A 27,019-nucleotide genomic window follows, 5' to 3' on the forward strand; every position below is an offset into this window, starting at 1 on the left:
TATCAGGCAAAAGCAACCAGCGCCCTCACAGAGGAACACAATGCAAGATGACAAGCGAAAGGAAGAAAGTGAATTGTGCACAAATAAAAATGCACAGACCAAAGGTGAGAAGATATCCTGGTCTATGTTTCAGTATTAGTTTTCATTTAGGATAGGTGGTAGATATACAAAGATGAAATAAGCATACAACCAATACATTGCACAGACAGACATTTTGTTACAGAAATTTTAAACATTTTGGACAAAGGGGGTGGTATTTTCCCAAAGAAAAAAAAAAGAGCAGACCCTTTTTTTTTTCCCTATCGTCATAAATGCACCAAGCAAACTCTTAGAGGGTGCACAGGGTACATCATGAAAATAAAGACATTATGAAATGTAATCTATTATGATAGTAAAATCTCCTTTAGGATTGGTAGGACACCATTAGACTACCACTCTGGTTTATTGAGCATCCTGGCATTAGTGTTGTATAGAAGGAGGCTGTGTAAGGAAGCACTGTACAAGGTTATAGTAGATGTGATACTTTAGTGGGACAGCGCGTTTTGATATGAAGAAAAACTACCACAAGAGGACATAGTTTTAAATTAGAGGGACAAAGGTTTATGCAGTAATATCAGGAAGTATTACTTTACTGAGAGAGTAGTGGATGCATGGAATAGCCTTCCTGCAGAAGTGGTCGCTGCAAATCCAGTGAAGGAGTTTAAACATGCATGGGATAGGCATAATGCTATCCTTCATATAAGATAGGGCCAGGGACTATTGATAGGATTCAGATTATTGGGCAGACTAGATGGGCCAAATGGTTCTTATCTGCCGACACATTCTATGCAAATGATCTCTCTTTCTCAGGTCCATCTAGGCCTGAAGAAGAGATCATTTGCATCCCAAAATGTGTTGTACCAATAAAGAATCACATCTACGGGAACTATGTTCATTGCTTACTTACACCACACATCCTCCTGCCAGACATGATTTCTATATGCCACAATGCTAGCCAAGGGCAGAGGAAGCAGCAGCCACCTTATGTCTCACAGATCATGGAGGGCTAGGTCTGTAAGCAATTGACTAGTGTTGTGTCTGGCATCTGTTTAACATCTCTAGGTAAGTAGGTTTCAACATTCTAATTCTGAGTAAGGTGTATAAACTATGGTGGTTGTTGCAGGGGCCCCCGACTATCATTGCTAGAGGGTCAAAACAACTCTTAGTCCTCCCCAGCTACTATTAATGGCCGTCAACTGCGGGCAATTTGCATTCTTTACTAGCTTCTTGTAGCAGTTGCAACTCACTTTATTACAGAATTGTAGATCAATTCTGTAATAAAGTAATTTCCTAATATTTTAGGGTACCACAAATTAGATGGAGATTTTAACTCAAAATCTCACCAAATTGTAGATAGAAATATATGTATTTGAATATGATATTATAGGTGTACTTTTTTATGGAGATTTTGTGTTATTCAATGTAAGATATTTATATTCCCAATCCATGTACCTGTATTAAAAAGTCACTTTGATTTTGTGTTTTGAGACAAAGCCAACAACATGTTACACTAAGAACGTATATATTTCATTCAGGACTGAAGCCAGTGTGTTGATTAAGGCTTCTATCTGCCTCTTATGTAGAATAGAAGTGATTTTACAGCTCCCTAAACACTAGGACTGAGCTATAAACCTAGAGAATCGCACTTAAGATTTCCTAATAATTACAAATTTTACTGTCTTCAGGTGACTGTTGTATTTTTTAATGGAATAAAACAAGAAGCAATGTAAATCCTGAAAGCATAATCTGTAAATTAAGATTTAAAGCAACAGTAGAATCCACTACAGGCTAAGCTTGTACATACCATAGAGGTAGTATGTATGGCTGCTATGGGGGTACTCGTAGAGGAGCACTAGACTTGATTGCTCCCATCACCTTTCATAATGGGATACGAGACTTTGTTAAGGCCTCCCTTCTCCTAAAGAAGTGAACTGTTATCAAACAAAGGTTGGGGTATTCACTAAATGGTGATGCAAAGGGTGTTAAGGGTTAAACAAGTCTCCTGTGTTCCGTATGCAAAAGACCAAGACAACAATAGGACTTACCAAACGTAGTTCCAGCTTCTGGCCTGCTGACAGATGACACGATGACAAATCCAAAGCCCTCATTTTCACCACGACGAATCTCTACATCATATGGCTGAATGACTGTGCTGACTAATCCACTGCCACCACCACCTCCACCACTACCAATTCCACTGGTGGAGCCACTGCCAGAACTGACTGTATTTAGCGAGTTTTGGCTGCCTTGTGGTGTGCGTTTCTCTTCTGTTAAAGAGGCAGGTTGGTTACTGCTATGGTGGGAAGATGCTGGTGAAGCAGGGACATCATTTTCTGTTTTGGGGACTGGAAGGTAAAAAAAAGGGTTGGTTTGTTATGAGTAAACTAAATATTCCAACAATAAAGATAAAATACCAAAGCAAGTAAATGCAAAACTTGCATATAATATTAAGACATAGAGGGAGATTTATCAAAACCAGTGCAAAGGAAAAGTTGCCCAGTTGCCCATTGCAACCAATTAGATTGCTTCTTTTATTTTACAGAGGCCTTGTTATAAATGAATCAAGCAAGCTGATTGGTTGCTATGGGCAACTGGGCAACTTTTCTTCTGAACAGGTTTTGAAAAATCCCCCCCAGAGTGTAAACCAGTGGTCTCCAAACTGTAAATCTCTAGGTGTGTCTAAAACTTCCAACTGAGAATTAACAATTATGTCTGGGTGAGCTCTTAGTACACATACTTAATAAACTGGTCCCCTTAAACAGTAGTCAACCCATAGAACACGGAACATAAAGCAAAACAATGGACTGTTAAGCAGAATCATCTAGCAGTTTGCCTACTTCAATGTGTTCATCTCTAGTAGAGATCTTTTTTTTGTATGAGAAGTTCTGCTAAGTAAAAACCAACTAAATTATTTTATTCAGGACCCATCACGATATTGGAGATATTGTTAGGTAAGATAGATATTGGTTAGATATGAAAATGTCAACGTACCTGGATAAACTACTTTGCGCCTAATGGTTAAATTGACGTGACCTTGTTTGGCCGCCTGCTGCATTAGCTGAACTACAAGTTGATGTGACTTCCCAACCACAGCCGTTCCATCCACACATATAAGTTCATCTCCTGACCTCAGCCGGCCATCTGCATCAGCTGATCCCAGAGGTACAATATGACCTATGAATATCTAAGAAAAGAAAGAACATGTTAGGCAATAAATAACTTTTACTATAATTTATAACTGACTATACTTTGGGGTGTCTTGGTTTGTGGTATGTACGGATCAACTGCACCAGACACAGTAGTGCTGAAGACTAATGTGCTATTACTTATAGAACAGTCGCTGATGCAAAGATCTATCTCCATGTCCATTTCATGCAATTGAGATTAAAAAAGTTTTTTTCTAAGGGACAAACTTTGATAACATATGTCATTACTCTATTTCTTTTCCATCTGCACTATTCTTTCCGGTAGATGAGCTCTCAGGAAGTTCTGATACATGCAGTAAACTAGTAGGTGGGTCTTTAGGAAAATGCATATGTGGAATAGCTCTCTCCTCCAGAAGAACCAAAACTGTCTCCCTAGTGCCACCTATAGGCAGAAATCCTGTGAATCAACATTTGAGCCTTGGAACATGACTAATCAACCAAACTGGAGTTTTTTCTCGTCAGTAGAGAGTAGGGTAGTGAGGTGCATAGACATCTTGGCACACATCTTATTTATATATAGGATCTGTTAGGAAGTATTTCAAACATCTTTGCTCCAAACATTCCAATTCACTTTAGGCACTGTTAAAATGTAAGCTATAATGCCAGTCTGGATAGAGTCATGACTGAATACTTTGGCTATGATATCAGTTTTTATTTGCTCTTATGTCTATAAGGATCCACAAAGATATATGAAAGAGGTAAAAGTGCCAAGAAGTTCAGTAATGCTGCCAGATGATTTCTCCAGAGTCACCGTTTTATATGTCACCGTGCAAATTTTAAGTGACAATACTATCCACAGCTGTACGTCTAAATTATTAACCTTATTTTTATAAACAACTATTACAAAGCTTTACTATTATAACCATGTACATTTCACATCATCAGCTGTTCTACAGTACTTACTGGTTCCCCTGGCTCATTTCCTCCAAGAATTCTGAAGCCAAAGCCAGTCTCTTTCCTCCATAAAAAGATATCATGCTCTTGGAAATCTGGAACTAATGGAGGGAAGGAAAGTAAAATAAACACATTGCTATTCTATTATATGTACAAAATGTCTTAATTTATTTATTATCTTCCATTCTTAATTAAAAAAAAAATTGAACTAAGATGACAGGTATTGGGATGTTAGTATGGGAAAAAAAATTATGCTTTCAGTATATAAAAGATTGGTTTTACTTAGGGAGAGAGAACGCCCCAAAACAATTATGAAAGTCTATCAGCTGTTGTAGAAATGAAGTGTTGCCTACCCCCTCTTTCTTCTTTGTTTAGCTCTAGGTCCTGTGGCTTCTGACTCCCAAAATGAAGTGGTAATACCAAGAGAGCATGTACATGAAAAGGGTGCCCTATTGCATTGATCAAATTCTTTCCTTATTTATGGTACATGGTAATGCAAACCAGAATAATGAAAGAGTTATTCTAGGCTAAAGCATTTATCACCTACTAGATCAATGGGAAGCCAACCATTGGAAAGCTTTACCAATCCCCAGCTGTAAGACTCCTGCCAGAAGAAGTTTGCATAGCCATAAATAGTCTTAAAAAATTAAATAAAATTGAAGATCCGGTTCCCCTGTACTCGGTGGGGGTCCCAGGAATCAGTTCTCTATCTAGTATTTATCAGCGAATCAAAGTATTGGTGATGAGGTCTTCAGGCTTGCATACCCCTTTAACTCTAACTGTAAACTGCCTAAACTGTAAAATGTAACACGCTTAGCTTCAAGACAGTCAAATTTATTGGGCCCAAAACGAAAATGTCTCCTTTGGCCTACAATTCAAAACGCCAGTTCTTTTCAGAGAATTCCTGGTAATTTGTTTGCCAGATGACTTGGATGCTGCCAAGTATGAAATTTGATCTGATTTATCACTATGAAATAATAACAGAGTTTCCCCATTTGAGTAGTGAACAGCTTTGTGTGTCGTAACTTTCATGTTGGCATCCTCTCATCCCTTCTATTGTATGATGACAATCCCCAAACAATTATGTTAGCTGATATTATAAATCATCTGGTGGAACACAAAAGAAAAATTCGACACCCTGAGCCGTCTATTCAGTAGCCGAATATAGTAGATTAATTTTTTTCCCAAACAATATTAGACCTGGCCAGAATGGAAATGCATTTTTTTTTAGAACTCACATTAACCCAATAACTCTGAATGGAATGAAACCTTCAATTCCATACACATAAATTCTTCAACTATAAATTCCCATTAAACAGATCTTCCATGAAACAATTTTGTTAAGCTACATACTAAGCACCTTGACAATAATTAAAGAAAAAGTGAGAAAATAAGCCAGGTGAAGAATTTGCTATTTGTAATCTGGCCCATGAGAATTTGTAAAAAAAAATATATGCTACATTCGATATCCTATATTACTTACACAAACAAGGTTTGGCTCGGTAGGTGATGGGACCACCCAAGGTTCCAACTTGTAGAACAAACAATTAATGACACAATTACATGTAATGTTATGCAATATCTATTCTTTTCTGCTTCGGAACCCCGAAAAATATAGAATATATTATTATGGAGAAAAAACTTAATGATAGAGACCCCCAAGAGATGATAAACACCTGCAGTCAGTAATGGTTTTAGACAAAAATAACCTTCCTCTATGGCTATTACATATGTATAGAAGGAGAGTCCTACAAGCTTGAATTACTCAGCTGGTCTCATATTTGGCCAGAAGGACCTAAGCTAAGTCTTGCCCTAGGAATACATCTTTTATAAACAAATTTTATGCACTAACTTTTTATATTTGTTCATCTAATTTTTTTCCCCTGGCATCTAAATACTTTACTAGGGCCCACAGATGTATTGTAAATATATTAAAAAAAATAGCTGACCTCGGAGAAATAAATTAATAATAATGTATAAAATATTTATTAGAGTAAAAAGAATATACAATAATTGTACCATACAATTAGAGACTGAATATGTGTAGGGCCCTTACAGTCCAGCCTCTATATTACAAACTTACAGCATACTGATATAGAAATAATTTATGCGAGTGACGGCACAGTTTCATTCAAAATATTATGCAAGTAACGGCACTGTATTAAAAGCCAAGAAAGTTCAATTCTCATTAAAGTGTTTATAAATAGGCAGTCTTTGTATAATGAAATAATCTCACCATTGGTCTTCAAATGCTGTACTGGGCAGTTACACCCCACTCAACACTATTGTTGAAGGACTGCAAGTCCAAGAATTCCCGTAGTGGTATCGGGTCCTACAGGAGGTGTAAGGAGCACTAGATGGTTATCAAACCTGTAGCTGGGGTGCACCCCGATACTTGGATGGACCATGGGTCAGGATTAGCAGACTCCGGTATGGTCAGCGCAGCCTCTGTGGCGGTGCAGCGTCTGTGGCAGCAGACGTCGGGAGCTTGGATGGTGACCACAGCGTCCACGGCGGCAGACGCCAGGAACTTGGATGGTAATCACAGCATCTGTGGCAGCAGACGTCGGGAGCTGGAATGTTGAATTCAGCGTATATGAAGCCGGGAGCTTGTGTGCAGCGTCCTCATGTCTCCAACGCAAGTAGGTACAATAGTAACTACCTAATCAATTTGCTGCTGAAGAAAGGGCTGCCACACCCTGAAACGCATCCAGCCTGTATTGTCATACATATTTTAATTCATTATATTGTACCATTATCAGTATACCTGATTTAATCAGCTGACTGAATCAGCTGTACCTACTTGCTTTGGAGACATGAGGACACTTCACACAAGCTCCCGGCATTCAGCTTCATATACGCTGAACTGAACATCCAAGATCCCGACGTCTGCTGCCACAGACGCTGTGATTACCATCCAAGTTCCTTGCGTCTGCCGCCGTGGACACTGCGGTCACTATCCAAGCTCCCGATGTCTGCTGCCACAGACGATGCACCGCCACAGAGGCTGCGCTGACAATACCGGAGTCTCCTTACACCTCCTGTAGGACCCGATACCACTACGGGAATTCTTGGACTTGCAGTCCTTCAACAATAGTGGTGAGTGGGGTGTAACTGTCCAGTACAGCATTTGAAGACAAACGGTGAGGTTATTTCATTATACAAAGACTGCTTATTTATAAATACTTTAATGAGAATTGAACTTTGGCATTTAATACAGTGCTGTTACGCGAATAATAATTTGAATGAAACAGTGCCGTCACTAGCATAAATTATTTCTATATCATTATACTGTAAGTTTGTAATATAGAGACTGGACTGTAAGGGCCCTACAGATATTCAGTCTCTAATTGTATGACACAATTATTGTATATTATTTTTACTCTAATAAATATTTTATACATTGATTCATTTATTACTTAGAGGTCCGCTATTTTGTGTTTTAGTAGTTTCCTTTTTTTTCCCATTGGGTAGTAGACAGCTGATACCTCAGTAATAAATCGGTGAAGAGAGCTGCACCCCCATTTTTGGGTATCTTTATTATTTAATGCTGCATAACCTTCTTGGTCAATTGTGCATACAAAATACCAAATTTGATAACAGACAAGAAACAATGTTTCAGCCACCAAAGACGTTATCATCCCTTACATAGTAGATTTGTATCGACATAACGGGATAGGAAAGCTGAAAAGGCAATCTGAATAAAAAGGCTACAACAACTTAATGTCATTTTGGTGCCTGGTAAAGTATTACCGGAAAACAGTTTCTGATCCTTAGCGGATCTTCACTCCTATTGATTTAAGTGGTGGTCTCCACAAGTCAATACCATTAAGTGAGTCAAGGAGATAAGGTAATGTAAGGACTTTTCTTGAAAAAATGGATCAATATAATTAGGGAAAGACACTACCTGTGGTTAAGTCAGGGGTTTGTTTGGGGGTAAAGTGACTGGTTGGGATGGAAGCCAGATTTTTGTATTGGATACTTCTTATGCTGTGCATTAATATAGATTGATGGTTGCCCTGGAATAAGTAATTAAAGGAAGATGTGACGTGTTCCTCACATGCACCACTAGAGAAGTGTTTCAAATGGAAGTCTGATAGGCTGGTGAGCTTATCTTCCTATTATTATACTCAGCAAAGAATACCTGATGTCTAGTGCAACACTCGTTGAAGAAATGCCACTCTTTGTTATGGAATAAAACACATCACAGGACAAGTAAGAAAACGCTGAAAGCAGAGGTACCACAAAAGCGGCCCAGTTAGGCAATAGAGTAGATATAAGTAAACTAATACAAAGGCCTAAAACAGGCCCACAATACCCTTTCTTTGATTCCCTAATCCAGTGGTCTCCAACCTGTGGACCTCCAGATGTTGCAAAACTACAATTCCCATCATGCCCGGACAGCCAACGGCTGTCCGGGCATGCTAAGAGTTGTAGTTTTGCAACATCTGGAGGTCCGCAGGTTGGAGACCACTGCCCTAATCTATAAAATGTAACTTTTATTTTATCCAGATAAAAGAAAAAATAATAAAATAAAAAGAAGAAAGAATAAATATTTAATCCTGTATTAAGTGATGTGTGAGTCAAAATGTTAAGGGAACTCCATATTCAATAAATTAGGTAGCAGCAGTGCTTCATATCATGCTTCTAATATCCACCCTGTAGCCTTCTTAAAGATGTTGTAGTGCACTGTATGCAACAAGCAATCACTGTCTAAATATAGTGAGTCACTGTCTGCAGTACAGTGACATTAAAGCTGGTGATCCTTGGTTAAAGGATATAGCCCCCCTGACATGTTTCACTCCATAGAGCTTCTTCAAGGGTCCCAGTGCATATGGATAGGTTGCACACTATTAAAGAGTACCTGTCATCAAATCATTTTTTCTAAACTAAATCAGATTATAATCGCTAACTACTCCCAACAACCCTTATGCCCTTAAAAAAATATTCTGAGCTTTAAAAATGTTTGTATCATACCTTTCCCCTTGCTCACATTGTGTGAGCTCCCGGCAGGAGAAATTGGGTGTTCCCCAGCAGGAGCGACATCACTGAAGCCTGTGAGAGCTGTGCCACGCCATGCCCCACACACACTTCCTGAGTTTGATCTCCTGCCAGGCCAGGAGGAGACAAAACTAACTGTTTGACTTGCGCAGGGAACAGAACAGAGCCATCTAGTGGATGTTTTTTCAATCACATTAAAAACATATAAAGGTTGAGAATTTTAACAGCAATTAAATAGCAAAGTGTCTTTTAATATATATTTCCTTATGTAATTCTAAGTTTAGTTTGGTGACAGGTACTCTAACACTGGTCCTGAATGCAGTCATCTTCTGATGTTATGGTTATTCTCAAAACCTGGGCAAAGGGCATTCTACCTATAACCAGCCTGTCCACTTTAGCCCCAACCACAGTGGAAACATAAGCTATATCATAATTTTGGAACAGTTACAAATAAATCATATACAGTAGTTCATTTGTCCATAGTTAAATAATATTTTAATATTTATTCATGGGATTTCTTCTGAAGTTGTGAAGTAAAATGGATTTCTACATTTTAAAATGCCAACAATTTGGACAAAAGAAACAAACAAAAAAAACTAATAAACACTTCAATACTTGACTGTTACAGAAGCTCCTCGGCAGAAGCTAAAGCTAAAATTTTCATTTAATGTTTTTGAGTCAATAATGCAATTAGTGGAGTTTTTGCTTTCTTTCCAGCTCTATAGCCTGAGTGGTAATTTACCTTAATAAAGATTAAATACCCTTAAAAAAAACTAAACAAAATGTCAATAGCCATCCAATGCATGTTATCCTTGCATCGATCCGCGTCACACTGCACTACTATAAAACTTTGTTATTTCTCTTTTACAGTCAGGACTGGGAGACTCGATGTCAGCTGTAGCTAAACCCAAAATCAACCAGTAATGAAGATTACAGGTTGGCTAAATGTCTCCTGGGTCTGTACACCAGGTCTTATGTTTACAGCTTATGTTTACATCAGGACTAGACAACCTTTTTAAGGCATAACATGATGTTTCTGCTGATTTGGTGTCACTGATAAAGTTAAGAAGATTTTTATCTTGAGATTTCAGCACGGTACAGAGCTTTACTGAGTGAGGTGAGTGTGTTAAAGGGAAAAGTATGAGATTCGAAAAGGTTTGCTTTTTTTCTAAAAACAGCAACACCAATGGGCAGTGTCTGGTATTCACTAAAATGGGACTAGAAAATCACACAACCCATGGGTGAAAGTTTGACTGCATAAGAAAAACACAACCTATCTAAATCCAATTAACCCCTTGAAAAGTGAATTTAGATATAGCAAAGGCCATACTGACCTACAGTGTGTGCTTGTGCAGGTCCAAATCCCTATTGCCCAAACCAGGTTTACAGCCAGCCTGGGGAGGTCCTCTGAGCAGGAAAGTGAAGCATAGATTCATTAAAAGGGTACACCGCTGCCACAGCGGTCGGAACATTTTGTTCCAAACGGTTGGAGCAAGCGGTGGGGGTCGTGTTGTCACACCCCCGTCCCATAGACTTGCATTGAGGGGGTGTGGTGTGATGTCACGAGGGGGCATGGCCAAGACGCCACGACCACCCGCACCTAGCATTCAAAACGAATGCCGGGTGCTGCACAGAGATCGCGGGGGTCCCACGATCAGACATATTATTCCCTATCCTTTGGATAGGGGATAAGATGTCTAGGGGCAGAGAACCCTTTTAAAGTCAATAGGGTTGACTTCCATTCACTACACAGCCTGGTGACCATGACTGTTGCTGTGCAGGGAAAGGGACACAGCACTATATCAGCCCTTCATTCTCACAAGCCAGCTGCCCATCTATATATAATGCGATAAAACGTATAGCTTATACTAGTGAGATACCAGCCAATCCCGGATTTGACCCTCCTAAGTCAGTTGGCAGAGCAGGTATTTCCTGTATCTTGAGAGGATATTAGGAGGTGGAAATCAGCAGCAGGGAGAGAGTGGGGGACAAGGTTATCTAGCAGAATGAAAGCATAACCCCACCCTCCACTTTCTCCCAGCTGCTGATTTCCATCTCCTTATCTCCTCTTGAGATACAGGAAATATCTGCTCAGCCAATTGTCTGAGGAGGGTCATATCAGGGATTGGCTGGGAATCTCCTTTCATTTGCAGAAGTGGAGATAAGTAGCAAAATTATTCTGCCAGACAATGCTCTAAGACCTTCCACCATTTTTAGCCCATCTTTGGACCCATTCTGTTTTATCAATGACTTTTTGTAGGTTCAAAACTGGTCACTGTATTCCAGATGTAGGTTTACTAGAGCTTTATACAGCAGGGTCATGATTTCCCTCTTCCTACTAGCTATACCTCTGTCTAGGCATCCAAGAATTCATCTTGCTTGCCTTAGGGCCTGGCAGCGCTGTTAACTACCCCCAAATCCTTCTCTTCTGAAGTCCTTGGTAACACTCAACTGTCAATACAATACTCGTTCTCGTGGTCTTCTGCAGTGGTGTTGTATTGATCATTGCTTGTACATGTGGTCCTGTGGTCCTCTACTGTATGAACTTGCACTTTTAATAGTTTACAGGGATGCAATGTACATTACTGTTACGCCGAGCGCTCCGGGTCCCCGCTCCTCCCCGGAGCGCTCGCTACACTCTCCTCACTGCAGCGCTCCGGTCAGATCCACTGACCCGGGGCGCTGCGATACCGCCTCCAGCCGGGATGCGATTCGCGATGCGGGTAGCGCCCGCTCGCGATGCGCACCCCGGCTCCCGTACCTTACTCGCTCTCCGTCAGTCCTGTCCCGGCGCGCGCGGCCCCGCTCCCTAGGGCGCGCGCGCGCCGGGTCTTTGCGATTTAAAGGGCCACTGCGCCGCTGATTGGCGCAGTGGTTCCAATTAGTGTTATCACCTGTGCACTTCCCTATATCACCTCACTTCCCCTGCACTTCCTTGCCGGATCTTGTTGCCATCGTGCCAGTGAAAGCGTTTCCTTGTGTGTTCCTAGCCTGTGTTCCAGACCTCCTGCCGTTGCCCCTGACTACGATCCTTGCTGCCTGCCCCGACCTTCTGCTACGTCCGACCTTGCTTCTGTCTACTCCCTTGTACCGCGCCTATCTTCGGCAGCCAGAGAGGTTGAGCCGTTGCTAGTGGATACGACCTGGTCACTACCGCCGCAGCAAGACCATCCCGCTTTGCGGCGGGCTCTGGTGAAAACCAGTAGTGACTTAGAACCGATCCACTAGCACGGTCCACGCCAATCCCTCTCTGGCACAGAGGATCCACTACCTGCCAGCCGGCATCGTGACAGTAGATCCGGCCATGGATCCCGCTGAAGTTCCTCTGCCAGTTGTCGCTGACCTCACCACGGTGGTCGCCCAGCAGTCACAACAGATAGCGCAACAAGGCCAACAGCTGTCTCAACTGACCGTTATGCTACAGCAGTTACTACCACAGCTTCAGCAATCATCTCCTCCGCCAGCTCCTGCACCTCCTCCGCAGCGAGTGGCCGCTTCTGGACTACGACTATCCTTGCCGGATAAATTTGATGGGGACTCTAAGTTTTGCCGTGGCTTTCTTTCCCAATGTTCATTGCACTTGGAGATGATGTCGGACCAGTTTCCCACTGAAAGGTCTAAGGTGGCTTTCGTAGTCAGCCTTCTGTCTGGAAAAGCCCTGTCTTGGGCCACACCGCTCTGGGACCGCAATGACCCCGTCACTGCCTCTGTACACTCCTTCTTCTCGGAAATTCGAAGTGTCTTTGAGGAACCTGCCCGAGCCTCTTCTGCTGAGACTGCCCTGTTGAACCTGGTCCAGGGTAATTCTTCCGTTGGCGAGTATGCCGTACAATTCCGTACTCTTGCTTCAGAATTATCCTGGAATAATGAGGCCCTCTGCGCGACCTTTAAAAAAGGCCTATCCAGCAACATTAAAGATGTTCTGGCCGCACGAGAAATCCCTGCTAATCTACATGAACTCATTCACCTAGCCACTCGCATTGACATGCGTTTTTCCGAAAGGCGTCAGGAGCTCCGCCAGGATATGGACTCTGTTCGCACGAGGCGTTTCTTCTCCCCGGCTCCTCTCTCCTCTGGTCCCCTGCAATCTGTTCCTGTGCCTCCCGCCGTGGAGGCTATGCAGGTCGACCGGTCTCGCCTGACACCTCAAGAGAGGACACGACGCCGCATGGAGAATCTCTGCCTGTACTGTGCTAGTACCGAACACTTCCTGAAGGATTGTCCTATCCGTCCTCCCCGCCTGGAAAGACGTACGCTGACTCCGCACAAAGGTGAGACAGTCCTTGATGTCTACTCTGCTTCTCCACGTCTTACTGTGCCTGTGCGGATATCTGCCTCTGCCTTCTCCTTCTCTACTATGGCCTTCTTGGACTCCGGATCTGCAGGAAATTTTATTTTGGCCTCTCTCGTCAACAGGTTCAACATCCCGGTGACCAGTCTCGCCAGACCCCTCTACATCAATTGTGTAAACAATGAAAGATTGGACTGTACCATACGTTTCCGCACGGAGCCCCTTCTAATGTGCATCGGATCTCATCACGAGAGGATTGAACTTTTGGTCCTCCCCAATTGCACTTCTGAAATTCTCCTTGGACTTCCCTGGCTTCAACTTCATTCCCCAACCCTGGATTGGTCCACTGGGGAGATCAAGAGTTGGGGGCCCTCTTGTTCCAAGGACTGCCTAAAACCGGTTCCCAGTAACCCTTGCCGTGACTCTGTGGTTCCTCCTGTAACCGGCCTCCCTAAGGCCTATATGGACTTTGCGGATGTTTTTTGCAAAAAACAAGCTGAGACTCTACCTCCTCACAGGCCTTATGATTGTCCTATCGACCTCCTCCCGGGCACTACTCCACCCCGGGGCAGAATCTATCCTCTGTCCGTTCCAGAGACTCTTGCCATGTCTGAATACGTCCAGGAAAATTTAAAAAAGGGCTTTATCCGTAAATCCTCCTCTCCTGCCGGAGCCGGATTTTTCTTTGTGTCCAAAAAAGATGGCTCTCTACGTCCTTGCATTGACTACCGCGGTCTTAATAAAATCACGGTTAAGAACCGCTACCCCCTACCCCTCATCTCTGAACTCTTTGATCGCCTCCAAGGTGCCCACATCTTTACCAAACTGGACTTAAGAGGTGCTTATAATCTCATCCGCATCAGAGAGGGGGATGAATGGAAAACGGCATTTAACACCAGAGATGGACACTTTGAGTATCTGGTCATGCCCTTTGGCCTGTGCAACGCCCCTGCCGTCTTCCAAGACTTTGTTAATGAAATTTTTCGTGATCTCCTATACTCCTGTGTTGTTGTATATCTGGACGATATCCTGATTTTTTCTGCCAATCTAGAAGAACACCGCCAGCATGTCCGTATGGTTCTTCAGAGACTTCGTGACAATCAACTCTATGCCAAAATAGAGAAATGTCTGTTTGAATGCCAATCTCTTCCTTTCCTAGGATACTTGGTCTCTGGCCAGGGACTACAAATGGATCCAGACAAACTCTCTGCCGTCTTAGATTGGCCACGCCCCTCCGGACTCCGTGCCATCCAACGTTTTTTGGGGTTCGCCAATTATTACAGGCAATTTATTCCACATTTTTCTACCGTTGTGGCTCCTATCGTGGCTTTAACCAAAAAAAATGCCGATCCCAAGTCTTGGCCTCCTCAAGCGGAAGACGCCTTTAAACGGCTCAAGTCTGCCTTTTCTTCGGCTCCCGTGCTCTCCAGACCTGACCCATCTAAACCCTTCCTATTGGAGGTTGATGCCTCCTCAGTGGGAGCTGGAGCTGTCCTTCTACAAAAAAATTCTTCCGGGCATGCTGTTACTTGTGGTTTTTTTTCTAGGACCTTCTCTCCGGCGGAGAGGAACTACTCCATCGGGGATCGAGAGCTTCTAGCCATTAAATTAGCACTTGAGGAATGGAGGCATCTGCTGGAGGGATCAAGATTTCCAGTTATTATTTACACCGATCACAAGAACCTCTCCTACCTCCAGTCTGCCCAACGGCTGAATCCTCGCCAGGCCAGGTGGTCTCTGTTCTTTGCCCGATTTAATTTTGAAATTCACTTTCGGCCTGCCGATAAGAACATTAGGGCCGATGCTCTCTCTCGTTCCTCAGATGCTTCTGAAGTTGAACTCTCTCCTCAACACATCATTCCTCCTGACTGCCTGATTTCCACTTCTCCAGCCTCCATCAGGCAAACTCCTCCAGGAAAGACCTTTGTTTCTCCACGCCAACGCCTCGGAATCCTCAAATGGGGTCACTCCTCCCATCTCGCAGGTCATGCAGGCATCAAGAAATCTGTGCAACTCATCTCTCGCTTCTATTGGTGGCCGACTCTAGAGACAGATGTGGTGGACTTTGTGCGAGCCTGCACTATCTGTGCCCGGGATAAGACTCCTCGCCAGAAGCCCGCTGGTTTTCTTCATCCTCTGCCTGTCCCCGAACAGCCTTGGTCTCTGATTGGTATGGATTTTATTACTGACTTACCCCCATCCCGTGGCAACACTGTTATTTGGGTGGTCGTTGATCGATCTCCAAAATGGCACATTTCATCCCTCTTCCTGGTCTTCCTTCAGCGCCTCAGTTGGCTAAACAATTTTTTGTACACATTTTTCGTCTTCACGGGTTGCCTACGCAGATCGTCTCGGATAGAGGCGTCCAATTCGTGTCTAAATTCTGGAGGGCTCTCTGTAAACAACTCAAGATTAAATTAAATTTTTCTTCTGCATATCATCCTCAATCCAATGGACAAGTAGAAAGAATTAACCAGGTCTTGGGTGATTATTTACGACATTTTGTTTCCTCCCGCCAGGATGACTGGGCAGATCTTCTACCTTGGGCCGAATTCTCGTATAATTTCAGAGTCTCTGAATCTTCCTCCAAATCCCCATTTTTCGTGGTGTACGGCCGTCACCCTCTTCCCCCCCTCCCTACCCCCTTGCCCTCTGGTCTGCCCGCTGTGGATGAAATTTCTCGTGATCTTTCCATCATATGGAGAGAGACCCAAAATTCTCTCTTACAGGCTTCATCACGCGGATAAGAAAAGAAGAGCTCCTCCCATTTTTTCCCCTGGAGACAAGGTATGGCTCTCCGCTAAATATGTCCGCTTCCGTGTCCCTAGCTATAAGTTGGGACCACGCTATCTTGGTCCTTTCAAAATTTTGTGCCAGATTAATCCTGTCTCTTACAAACTTCTTCTTCCTCCTTCTCTTCGTATTCCTAATGCCTTTCACGTTTCTCTTCTTAAACCACTTATCATTAATCGTTTCTCTCCCAAATCTGTTCCTCCCACTCCTGTTTCCGGCTCCTCGGACATCTTCTCCGTCAAAGAGATTTTGGCATCCAAAAAGGTCAGAGGGAAAACCTTTTTTTTAGTGGATTGGGAGGGTTGTGGTTCAGAAGAGAGATCCTGGGAACCTGAGGACAATATCCTAGACAAAAGTCTGCTCCTCAGGTTCTCAGGCTCTAAGAAGAGGGGGAGACCCAAGGGGGGGGGTACTGTTACGCCGAGCGCTCCGGGTCCCCGCTCCTCCCCGGAGCGCTCGCTACACTCTCCTCACTGCAGCGCTCCGGTCAGATCCACTGACCCGGGGCGCTGCGATACCGCCTCCAGCCGGGATGCGATTCGCGATGCGGGTAGCGCCCGCTCGCGATGCGCACCCCGGCTCCCGTACCTTACTCGCTCTCCGTCAGTCCTGTCCCGGCGCGCGCGGCCCCGCTCCCTAGGGCGCGCGCGCGCCGGGTCTTTGCGATTTAAAGGGCCACTGCGCCGCTGATTGGCGCAGTGGTTCCAATTAGTGTTATCACCTGTGCACTTCCCTATATCACCTCACTTCCCCTGCACTTCCTTGCCGGATCTTGTTGCCATCGTGCCAGTGAAAGCGTTTCCTTGTGTGTTCCTAGCCTGTGTTCCAGACCTCCTGCCGTTGCCCCTGACTACGATCCTTGCTGCCTGCCCCGACCTTCTGCTACGTCCGACCTTGCTTCTGTCTACTCCCTTGTACCGCGCCTATCTTCAGCAGCCAGAGAGGTTGAGCCGTTGCTAGTGGATACGACCTGGTCACTACCGCCGCAGCAAGACCATCCCGCTTTGCGGCGGGCTCTGGTGAAAACCAGTAGTGACTTAGAACCGATCCACTAGCACGGTCCACGCCAATCCCTCTCTGGCACAGAGGATCCACTACCTGCCAGCCGGCATCGTGACAATTACCCCTTGCAATATCATTGATGCTGTTTGCACATAGCATGGGATTATATCTGTTCTTGTCTATAGTATTGAACCTAGACATCCGAGTACGTTCAGTTGCTGCCTCTTTTATTGCCACTTGGAGGGGGGTTATTTTTGGGAATTTTTTGTGCGTAAATTATTTAACTTTGCTGCAATTATTGTCCTCTGCATGTTGTATTTATATTGTTGTGTATAGCATGGTGTACACCATGTAACACATCAGAGTATGCATTTGCCCCTCCTATTACTGTGTAGTCAGCAGTTCCCACTGTGATTTTGTTTTTTGTTTTCTATAGTAACATACACAGCGACCCACATGCAATTAGCTGGTATTGTTTATGTATAGCTTATTTCCAGAACTTCTCTGTATATCATTCGGTAGCCACAGACAGCTTTATTTAGATACTTATACACTAGATCTTCCTACTGATATAGTCTAGTCGCTGACAATATAATGTATACTCTGCTGCAGGACATACTACTGTGCATCTGCCAAAGCCAAGAAGCCAATGAATTTATAGGAGTACACATCCTGCACTTGGTTACACACTGAATAAACCCGACAATGTGCGTGGTCCATTTACTTCCCATCTATAAAAACGTATTAGGCCGTTAACAGCTATGCCAAGGTTACATACATGCTGATCTGTGCAGTCATATTGGCAAGAAATCTGCCTCAATCGGTCTGATGTTCCGGGATTCCTCTGCTTATTGCTTATTGAGGGGGGAAAACAACTGCTTCCAGGGAAATTTACATTCTCACAGCATGCTACCTAAGCTGGCCATGCTGTGAGACCTTGGTATAATATAATAACGTAACAATGATTTTATGTAAAACTATAATTCTACTGAAAATGCTTTAGGCTCATGTGCTGTAGATAAAGAAAATTAGATTTATTTGTAGCGGGAATGGCCAGTACCTCGCCTATTTCATAATCTCTAATTTGCATACTGTGCACAGAGGCATGCCAGTTGGTGGTGTGGTTGGTGGTCTGACCTCTGTCTCAATAATAAATAGGGGATGCATGGTCACTCTCCATTTGGATGAAATATAGATGCAGAATAAGTAATTGAGGCTGTATTTGTGACTCCCAAAGAAGAGAATGGCGTGACCAGTTACCTCTCTATTGACTCTTCACCTAGATGCCTGTGATGAAGGCCTGAACAGAGCAGATGTAAACCTAGCCTTAATACATTAAACTAATTGAGGAGTCATTTTGCATGCTGGAGGACCCAACAATCCATGCATTACACAGACAGACCACTGATTTTCACAGGAAAGATAAACAATTGCTGTCTGCTATCTGTAAAAATTACTGATGATCACTTGGGTCATGGAAAATGGAGAAATTGAAATCAGGTTTTGGTGGTTGGATCTAATAACAAAGGACTATACAAAGCACACAGCCCCTTTAAGCTTTCATGTTTTATATGTTTTCTGGCACCAGTCAACATGTATCTTGTAACAAACTAGATTAGAATAGATACTTACGTCTGCTTTCATACATGCTCCTGGACTGAGCCCAGATTTTAAATGGATCAGGCTTTTTCTGTCCTGAGCCGTCAACTTGGTCCACAGATGGTGCCTCGTTGGTTGGATAGTCGGGAATAATAGGGGCACTACGAAGAGGTGAGGCGGTGTGCCCACTGTGATGACTGGATACACTGTGCTGGGAACTGTTTTGGCTGTCTTTCCTTTCAAGTTGTGGTTGCTATTTAGAAAGAAAAGAAATGTTACTTTATTTGATGCGTTATCTTCATTTTATCATCACTTGCAGACTTTACCATAATATCATTATCATTTCCTTCATACCCAAAGACCAAATATTGCTGGCATGCAATTTGATTCTCCTTACAGGTCTTAGACAAAGCCTCCCAAATTTCTTGGTTACATGCTTTAAGACTCATAGCTTGCCCTTCACCACTGCTGTCTACATTGGAGACTGGGCTAAAGTCTTATCTTAAACTTAGACTTTTATGGAGAGACCAAGAGATCTTACTAGTTAATTTTCAGTAAACAGAGTAGGGTCACCCCTCTGTTAAATACATTAGAGGATCTTGTTCAGGAGAATCCACTGCATCCATGTAATGCTTCATTTCACCTGTGAAGGTGCTACAGGGGAATTGAAGACTTGCTGCTGGATTTCCCCAGGACTACAGCTGACTGCTTGTGATTCTACTATCGTGACAACCTATCAAAGGTATCCATAAAGTATCTGCCAAAGTGGTTAAGCCCACTTAGGTTTACTGTTCCCTTTAAGATTAGCCATCATAATTCATAAACAAAAGTAATAAACACATAAAAATAGAAAAAAATATATTCACATAACTTTTTACCATCAGTAGCTGATAACTATGCTTCAACCATTATATGTCAATTACAAAGATGTGAGATAGATCGAGTATGTAATAAGATTTGTGACTAATGGTTTTGAGCAAACTAATGGCTTTATGAATAATGGCCATCAGCAAGGTTTTTATCCGATGCAGTGGATAAAACAATATACAAAGATTTATACAAATCAAAAATTAGCATTTTCTACCACTCATGCCAGAGGGGGCTTTCACCACATCCTCTGGAAACAGATGAGTTAAATGATCAGAAGAAATTAAAGAACAGGCAGTAAGGTTCACCCCAGAGATGAAGAGGTACCAATTTCCCGCTCGAGTGCTCTTCGCTTCCCTAAAGGAGAATTGGAGCCGTGTGTTTCAGTAATAATCTGTAAAGAATCATCTTGTTAACAATGTAGATAGGGAGACCATTCTTTCCCCCTTTTTTCAACTGTTAAGTCCTTCATCCGAAAAACAGCTTTTATTACAGCCCCTGGCAGGAATTATGGAATTGCTGCACAGAAGATATTCACCCAGATTTTTTTTTATTTGTAAACCTTGTATGTTTGTAAACATATATGTTATGTTTATTTAATCCCTTAACAGCCAGGTTTGTTTGGGCCTTAAAGTGGTACTCCAAATTACCTGGTGCTAGAAAATGATACAGATTTCTATTTAAGCCTTTTAGTACTGAAACATTACAGAGAAAGTTGTGTAGTTTTTTTGGGTCTTACCACAGTGCTCTCTGCTGCCACCGTGTCAGGAACTGTCCAGAGCATACCTTTCCTGTCCTGGACAGTTCCTAACATGGACAGAGGCTTTCTGACAAAGCTTTCTGACAGGGGTTTTCTAGGCACTATTTTTTTCAGTGTAAAAATAAAAAAAGAACGTCATACTCCCCTGCTCTGAGTCCTCACGGCTGTCTTCTGAAGGTGCCTAGTCTCTGCTGCTTTCCACTTGTTCCTGCTTCCAATGATATTTTGTTAGTGCAGGAAATCCACTCTGCCAATCACTGGGAACAGCGCTGAGATTTCCTGTGAGTCAATCAAATGCCATGGAAAGCAGGAAGAATTGGAGATCAGCGGGAACAGGAAACCTTTGAAAAAGCAGCACCGGGAGGGGGGGGGGCAGGGGGGGTGGTATCAGGATTAGGGAGTATTTCTTCTTTTTTTCATTATTACAGTACCGGTCACAGTCAAATTGAAAAAAAAAGGTTAAAAATAAAAGGTGTGTGTGCCTGGAAAACCCCTATAAGTCAATGGCCAGTCCATGGGATAAGCAGACATGCCAGGTCCTTCAGGCCCCTCATAGCCACTCTTCACGTTAGCTAATTGAAGGAGGCCAGGATAAAAGGACCCCTTCCATAAAAAAAAAAAATCACTTAGGGGTAGATACCATTTACTTTAGGTGGATCCCATCTGTCAATAAGAACTGTTGGGGTCAAATGTTCCTCTACCCAAGAAGTCTAGATTTTAATGATCCTTGTAGTCCATCTGAAAAATAGTGTGCAATCCATTCCATGCTCCTAATTATGTTGCTCGCCATTAGTACTGCCCATCAAAAAAACATGTTCCCACTGCCATTTCTGCAATGCCCAATGATGTGTGAATATGTTATAAAAGCTATGTACATGTATGAAATCCCCCAGAATTGGATCTACTTCATAAATAGAAAATAATACGAATTTCTGGACATTTCTGAACCATCATGCAGCTTGAACAGGTCATATAGAGTCTTGTGCAGTCTGTCATGCAAAGAGTATGTTGACTATCGAACCACAGCAGTAGGAAACGAGAAAGAAAAGCGAGTGCTGAAGAATTAGAGATGCAGTGAGAATAACAAGGAGAGGAGGGTGCAGAGCCCAAGGCCTCGCTATTGGGAATAGATTTCCATAAATTATTGAGCGTTGTCATGACAAGGTGTACTTATGTTGCATAACAACTTTCCTAACTTCTTGACCCCACACATGCTGTCACTCCATTATAAAGTAATGTATTATACAACTACTATGTAGAATAGCATTGAATGGGCTTTTATGCTTCGTGATGAATCTAATGCTGTCTCTATGCTTTGCTATGCTTTCCTGCCATTTTTACTAAATGCCATACATTTTCTTCCAAGTTTCACTCAGAGAATTTCTGTTTTGCTATTATATTAACTTAAGTTGTGTATATTTATTGCCCTTGGATAGGATGTGACTCTTGTTGCTAAATAGGGTATTACAGATTCCAAAATATGCGTTCATCTGAAGGGGAAAAAGCAGAGGAAAAAAACAAAAAACCTCACTTCATGATCTAAATACTTGTCTGAAAAAGCACAAAAGGAAATTATAATGGTTCCAGGGGACTCAGGCGAGCTAATAAATTAAACATAGCTAAATATGTAAAAGCCCTTTAAGGAAGTATTAGTCGATTTTATGCTGTAAATCAATTCGTTGGCCACATCTAATGAACGTTTTATGATTATCCACAGATTTTTCACTTACAATCCATTGCTCGGCGATCCCATTATGTGTCTTTTTTTTTTTTTCTTCGAATGATCTAACACTTTTTACAGTTATAACTTGCTGTGTACAGATGTAGCAGGGCTTAATGTGTTATTTTAGTGTTTCCTTTGTGACAGCTTATTGCAATAAGAAAACCCCAAATGACAAAGTGTTATATATGATTAAGTGTGCCATGGAAAGTTACTCTGCTTTATCCATCATACAGTATGATGTGTACCATCAACTAGGACCCTCCATGTAAGACAAATACAAATTCATTTCCTAACACATGTATTGGGGTTGTAGTCCAGTTTTTAAAATACAGAACTCCAAATTTCCTACTTCTATACGCACAGTATTTTAAACAATAACATCCTTCCTGCCTGCAGAAACCACTAGGGGGAGCTTACTGAAGACTGCTCCAATATACTAAATAATTAATCATTCTCTGTTAAGATTTTAAAGGACATCTGCAGCAAAAGACAACTTATCCTTTATCCACAGGATAAGGGATAAGTGTCTGATTGCGGGGGGGTCTGACGGCTGGGACCCCTTGCAATCTGATGTCCTTTAAAGGGGTACTCCGGCCGTAAGACATCTTATCCTTTGGATAGGGGATAAGATGACTGATTGCGGGGGTCCCACCGCTGGGGACCCCCGCAATCTTTCATGAAGCACCCCGCTATCATCAGCCTCCAGAGCAAACATCGCTTTGGATCTGATGAATCACGATCACGGGGTCGGAGTATCGTGACATCACAGCTCCACCCTTGTGTGATGTCACACTCCGCCCCCTCAATGCAAGCCTATGGGAGGGGGCGCATTGAGGGGGCAGAGCATGATGTTACATGGGGCGGAGCCGTGATGTCACGATACTCTAGCCCCGTTTTCGTGATTCATCAGACCCGGAGCGATGTTTGAACCAGAGGCTGATGATAGCGGGGTGCTGCATGAAAAATTGCTGGGGTCCCCAGCAGTAGGACCCCCGCGACCAAGCATCTTATCCTCTATCCTTTGGATAGGGGATAAAATGTCTAAGGGCCAGAGTACCCCTTTAAGCTCCACTGCCTAGTGGCAGCTCCAGGCTCCTAAAATAATGCTATAGTAATGAAAAGAGAAGAAGGAGATTTAGTGCTTAGAAACAATAAAATTAAACTTTGACCCCTATAAGGATATATTGTAATGTCTGTTTATCTCTCTTTTCTGCTGTGGGTCCTGTTCAAACATTAGATTGTGTCTGAACAGTTTCTGCGTTCATTTTCCCTGGGATGGGAAGAGTTAACCTTCTTGACTTCAGCTCTGGGAGGATAAAAGACCCCTTCAAGTGTTGTTCTGTTCTAGTGAGTAGACCTGTATTCTCGCCATGTTGGCTTGATGTTCACTATGTCTGTCTGTGCACATATCCTGAGTTTTAAACATGGTTATCTGTCATGTTTGAGATATATATATATATATATATATATATATATATATATATATATAATTCAGCCTGCTTTGTTTTAGTACATTTGTCGAGTTTCTTGCATTCATTCTGCATGTGCTTTGTGTTGCCTTAGTCTGTATTCACACTGTGTGTTATGTCAGTCCTGTTTATGACCTTGTTTGATCCTGAAACTCCAAGGATAGAATCCTGTTCTGTGCCTTGAGCTAATCTGTCTATCTAGGAGTGAGTGAGTCTTGTGCCTGTTCCTGTGTTTGCTTGTATTTAGGATTTTTGTTTCCTCCTAGGCCGATATGCTGATCGCTCTGTGGAGAGTGCGCTGGCTAGGAAACTATTTGGCATTGTTATTGATGTCCCTCCATGCTTGGAGTGGGGCATCTAGTGTGTTCCTTGTTCAGTGTGAACAATGCTCTTGATTTCCTGACCCGTTTAGTGTTCTGGCATTCATTTAACCAGTTCATCCCCTGTATCTCCTGGTTTTGTCTGCTGTAAACTCATCCCTAATCTAGTCTTGTTCATATTATCATATCTGCTGTTAATCTTGATTCCGGTTTCCGAACTCTATGTTAGTATGCTATATCCTGCCTTGTTTGTATTTATATATCTGTTTGTTGATTCCTTTATGTTCCTGACTTGTTCCCCGACAGGTACAGTTCTGTTTGTTTTGTTGACTTGTACGCCCATGCACATTAGCGCAGGAAGGGACCGGCACCCAGTTGTTGATTAATCATTTAGGGTGGATGGGCAAGTAATCAGGGAGAGTGGTCTTAGGGACAGCTTTAGGGCTAACTTCTCCCTGCTCCTGACCCTGTTCATGACATATATTATGAAAAACGATAACAGAATTTTGGACTTACTTTAAGAATAGAACAAAGAATGTTGATAAATAGGCATACACTATAGGCATAAGTTACACTAGGCACCATGTAAAACTTTCTCTCTCCTGTGACTGGTCATCACTGGTCAAGACTAATATATCTAAGAAGGTTAGGGCCAGTGTGCTCAGTGAGGAGAAAGGGCCCAGTTCTGGAGATTGTGGGGTCAAAGAGGGCAGATCCCCCTGCAAAATATGACACTTATCCCCTATCCTGTGCATGGGGGATACATTTTATTAGCTGGATAACCCCTTTAACAAAAATAGACTGTTAAAAGTTGACCACCCTATTTAATCTTATCTTAGTTTTCTTTATGTTTACTTTTCCTTTAAATCATTTATTTCTTAAATCTGTCCTTAAATTTTACCTTTCAGATACATTGTACAGGCAAAATTTTAAGACTGATGCTTATTTAACTAAATTTTGGGAAAGCCCAAATAATTACTTCAATATATTCAATAATATGACAATCCGGGACAGCCATTAAGTACCATTAATACGGGATTAAATTACTGCTACTAAATGTACATAATTAAACATAAAATATTGGGATTTTATCATGATTATTATTATTACACATGGGACTTTTTCAAGCTCTCTATGTACATGTTTTGCTTTCTATTCATCCTGCATACATCACTGACAAGCAGAAAGCACAGTCAAGTGAAAGAATGCATTTCCTCTATTACTGAGTCACCATATGACCTCACATGTATTGATCCAGTAATGGTGAGTGCACTCTATAGTGGCTGCATAGGATTTTTATCATTAGCTATTTTATATATGCTAAGGAGATATTCCGGGATATGTCGTAGTAAGTGTGCATTAAAGAATTTAGTGGAGTGCAAGCTTCCCCCATCATTATGGAGGCTTACACAATGGTACAGAGAAGATTGCCAAACACTCTCTGCTTATTTCGACAAATAATGATGACCTTACCCGTTGCCAAGCAACAACACAAATGCTTATCACATAAGCTTTAACATATAGTCCAATGGGAAAAGAGAACACGGGCATGATGACTTTCAGCTTGAATCCATACTGTAATAAAAAACTAAAGGAGTTTACAGTAACACATCTTTGCAATATAAGACATTTTCAAAAGGCCTGTTAGCAATAATCCAGGGTCTTTATGATTTTAAAGATGTTACATAATAATAGAATTATAGATTTTTTTCTAAGAAACTGCACCACTCTTGTTCATAGGCAGGGTGTGGTATTGCAGCTAAGCCTCATTTAAAGGGGATGTGCGCTGCCCTGCCTTTTGGAGCTCCGCTCACAGCGTCCGGAAGTTCATTACTCCGAACGCTGTGTGCGGGCTTCCGTGTTCGCGGGCGCCCCCTCGTGACGTCACGCCCACCCCCTCAACGAAAGTCTATGGGAAGGGGGCGCGACCGATGTCACGCCCCCTTCCCATAGACTTTCATTGAGGGGGCGGGCGTGACGTCACGAGGGGCCGGGCGTGACGTCACGAGGGGGCGCCCGCGAACACGGAAGCCCGCACACAGTGTTCGGAGTAATGAACTTCCGGACGCTGTGAGCGGAGCTCCGAAAGGCAGGGCAGCGCACAACCCCTTTAAGTGACATGCCCATGTTTCTGGTACAAATTAATTATGTTTATTCTAATTGCATACAAATAATGTTAATAAATCAAGATAAAAAGAGTCTCCAATCTTCCCCATGGTTGGTCACACCAGTAATCTAGGCCCTAATTTCTTCAAAGATTTAGGATAGGAGGTCTTCACTAGTACAATAGGAAATCGAACATTTACAATGCCTGGCTATACTAATGGTAGAAAATGTATTAAATTAAAATGTGTGTGCATAACCAAGCAAATCACTATGAACTATTACTCTCAGAGAAGGCAGTGTAATGCATGGCAGGACTGGTCCACCATGCCACTAGAAGATGCAGGGCCTCAATACAAAAACAGTTTAAGGGCCCACAGCTACAATTCCTCATTTATAGAACTGGTTTATTTCTATAGCAGTGGTCTCCAAATTGTGGACCTCAGGCTTTTGCAAAACTACAACTCAAAGCATGCCTGGGCAGTAACAGACCCTATTCCCCCCCCTTAAACTGTGAGCTACACCCCTATAGTTAAGCCCCTGCATCTACCCCTGCCTTTTAGTGTTCAGGTAGTTGCTAGGAGAGGGGCTTGGTTTTTGCAGGTGCATGAAAGGATTTTGTTGTGCCTGATTTTACGTGATGCCCTATATTTATTTTAAGGTCCTAGCTACTGGTTGTTGGACAACTGCTAATAGTTCTCACTATTCTGCCCTACCATAAGTCCTAGGGGTATCAGAGTACTGGGACCAATTGTTAGGACCCAAGAAAGTCAACTTCTAAAGTTGAAACCTGGTTCTGCAGTTTACTCAACCATCAGCATAACTACAGGCAGCCATTTTGAAAAAAGGCCCATAGTTCCTATAAAATGTTGTGACACCACTGTGGTACTTTGTTCCTTTTTTGTTTTTTATGAAAGGATTCAACCCAAAACATGTCTTTCTTTGCATGTAG

The 27,019-nt window shown here is 42.5% G+C and overlaps 1 protein-coding gene across 7 annotated transcripts in view; it reads right to left on the bottom strand.

Annotated features, from left to right (window-relative positions):
- MAGI1 (membrane associated guanylate kinase, WW and PDZ domain containing 1) overlaps positions 1–27,019 on the bottom strand; it is a 550,433-nt gene that overhangs the window by 23,709 nt on the left and 499,705 nt on the right. For all 7 annotated transcript variants that reach the window (XM_056524555.1, XM_056524556.1, XM_056524557.1 and 4 more), the window contains 4 exons: positions 18,859–19,078; positions 4,149–4,240; positions 3,031–3,223; positions 2,085–2,384 (listed from right to left, as the gene is read on the bottom strand). In XM_056524555.1, coding sequence (XP_056380530.1) covers positions 2,085–2,384; positions 3,031–3,223; positions 4,149–4,240; positions 18,859–19,078 — 805 coding nt within the window. The remainder of the gene's footprint in view (positions 1–2,084; positions 2,385–3,030; positions 3,224–4,148; positions 4,241–18,858; positions 19,079–27,019) is intronic.

Source organism: Hyla sarda, chromosome 6, assembly GCF_029499605.1.
Source record: "Hyla sarda isolate aHylSar1 chromosome 6, aHylSar1.hap1, whole genome shotgun sequence".
NCBI lineage: Eukaryota > Metazoa > Chordata > Amphibia > Anura > Hylidae > Hyla > Hyla sarda.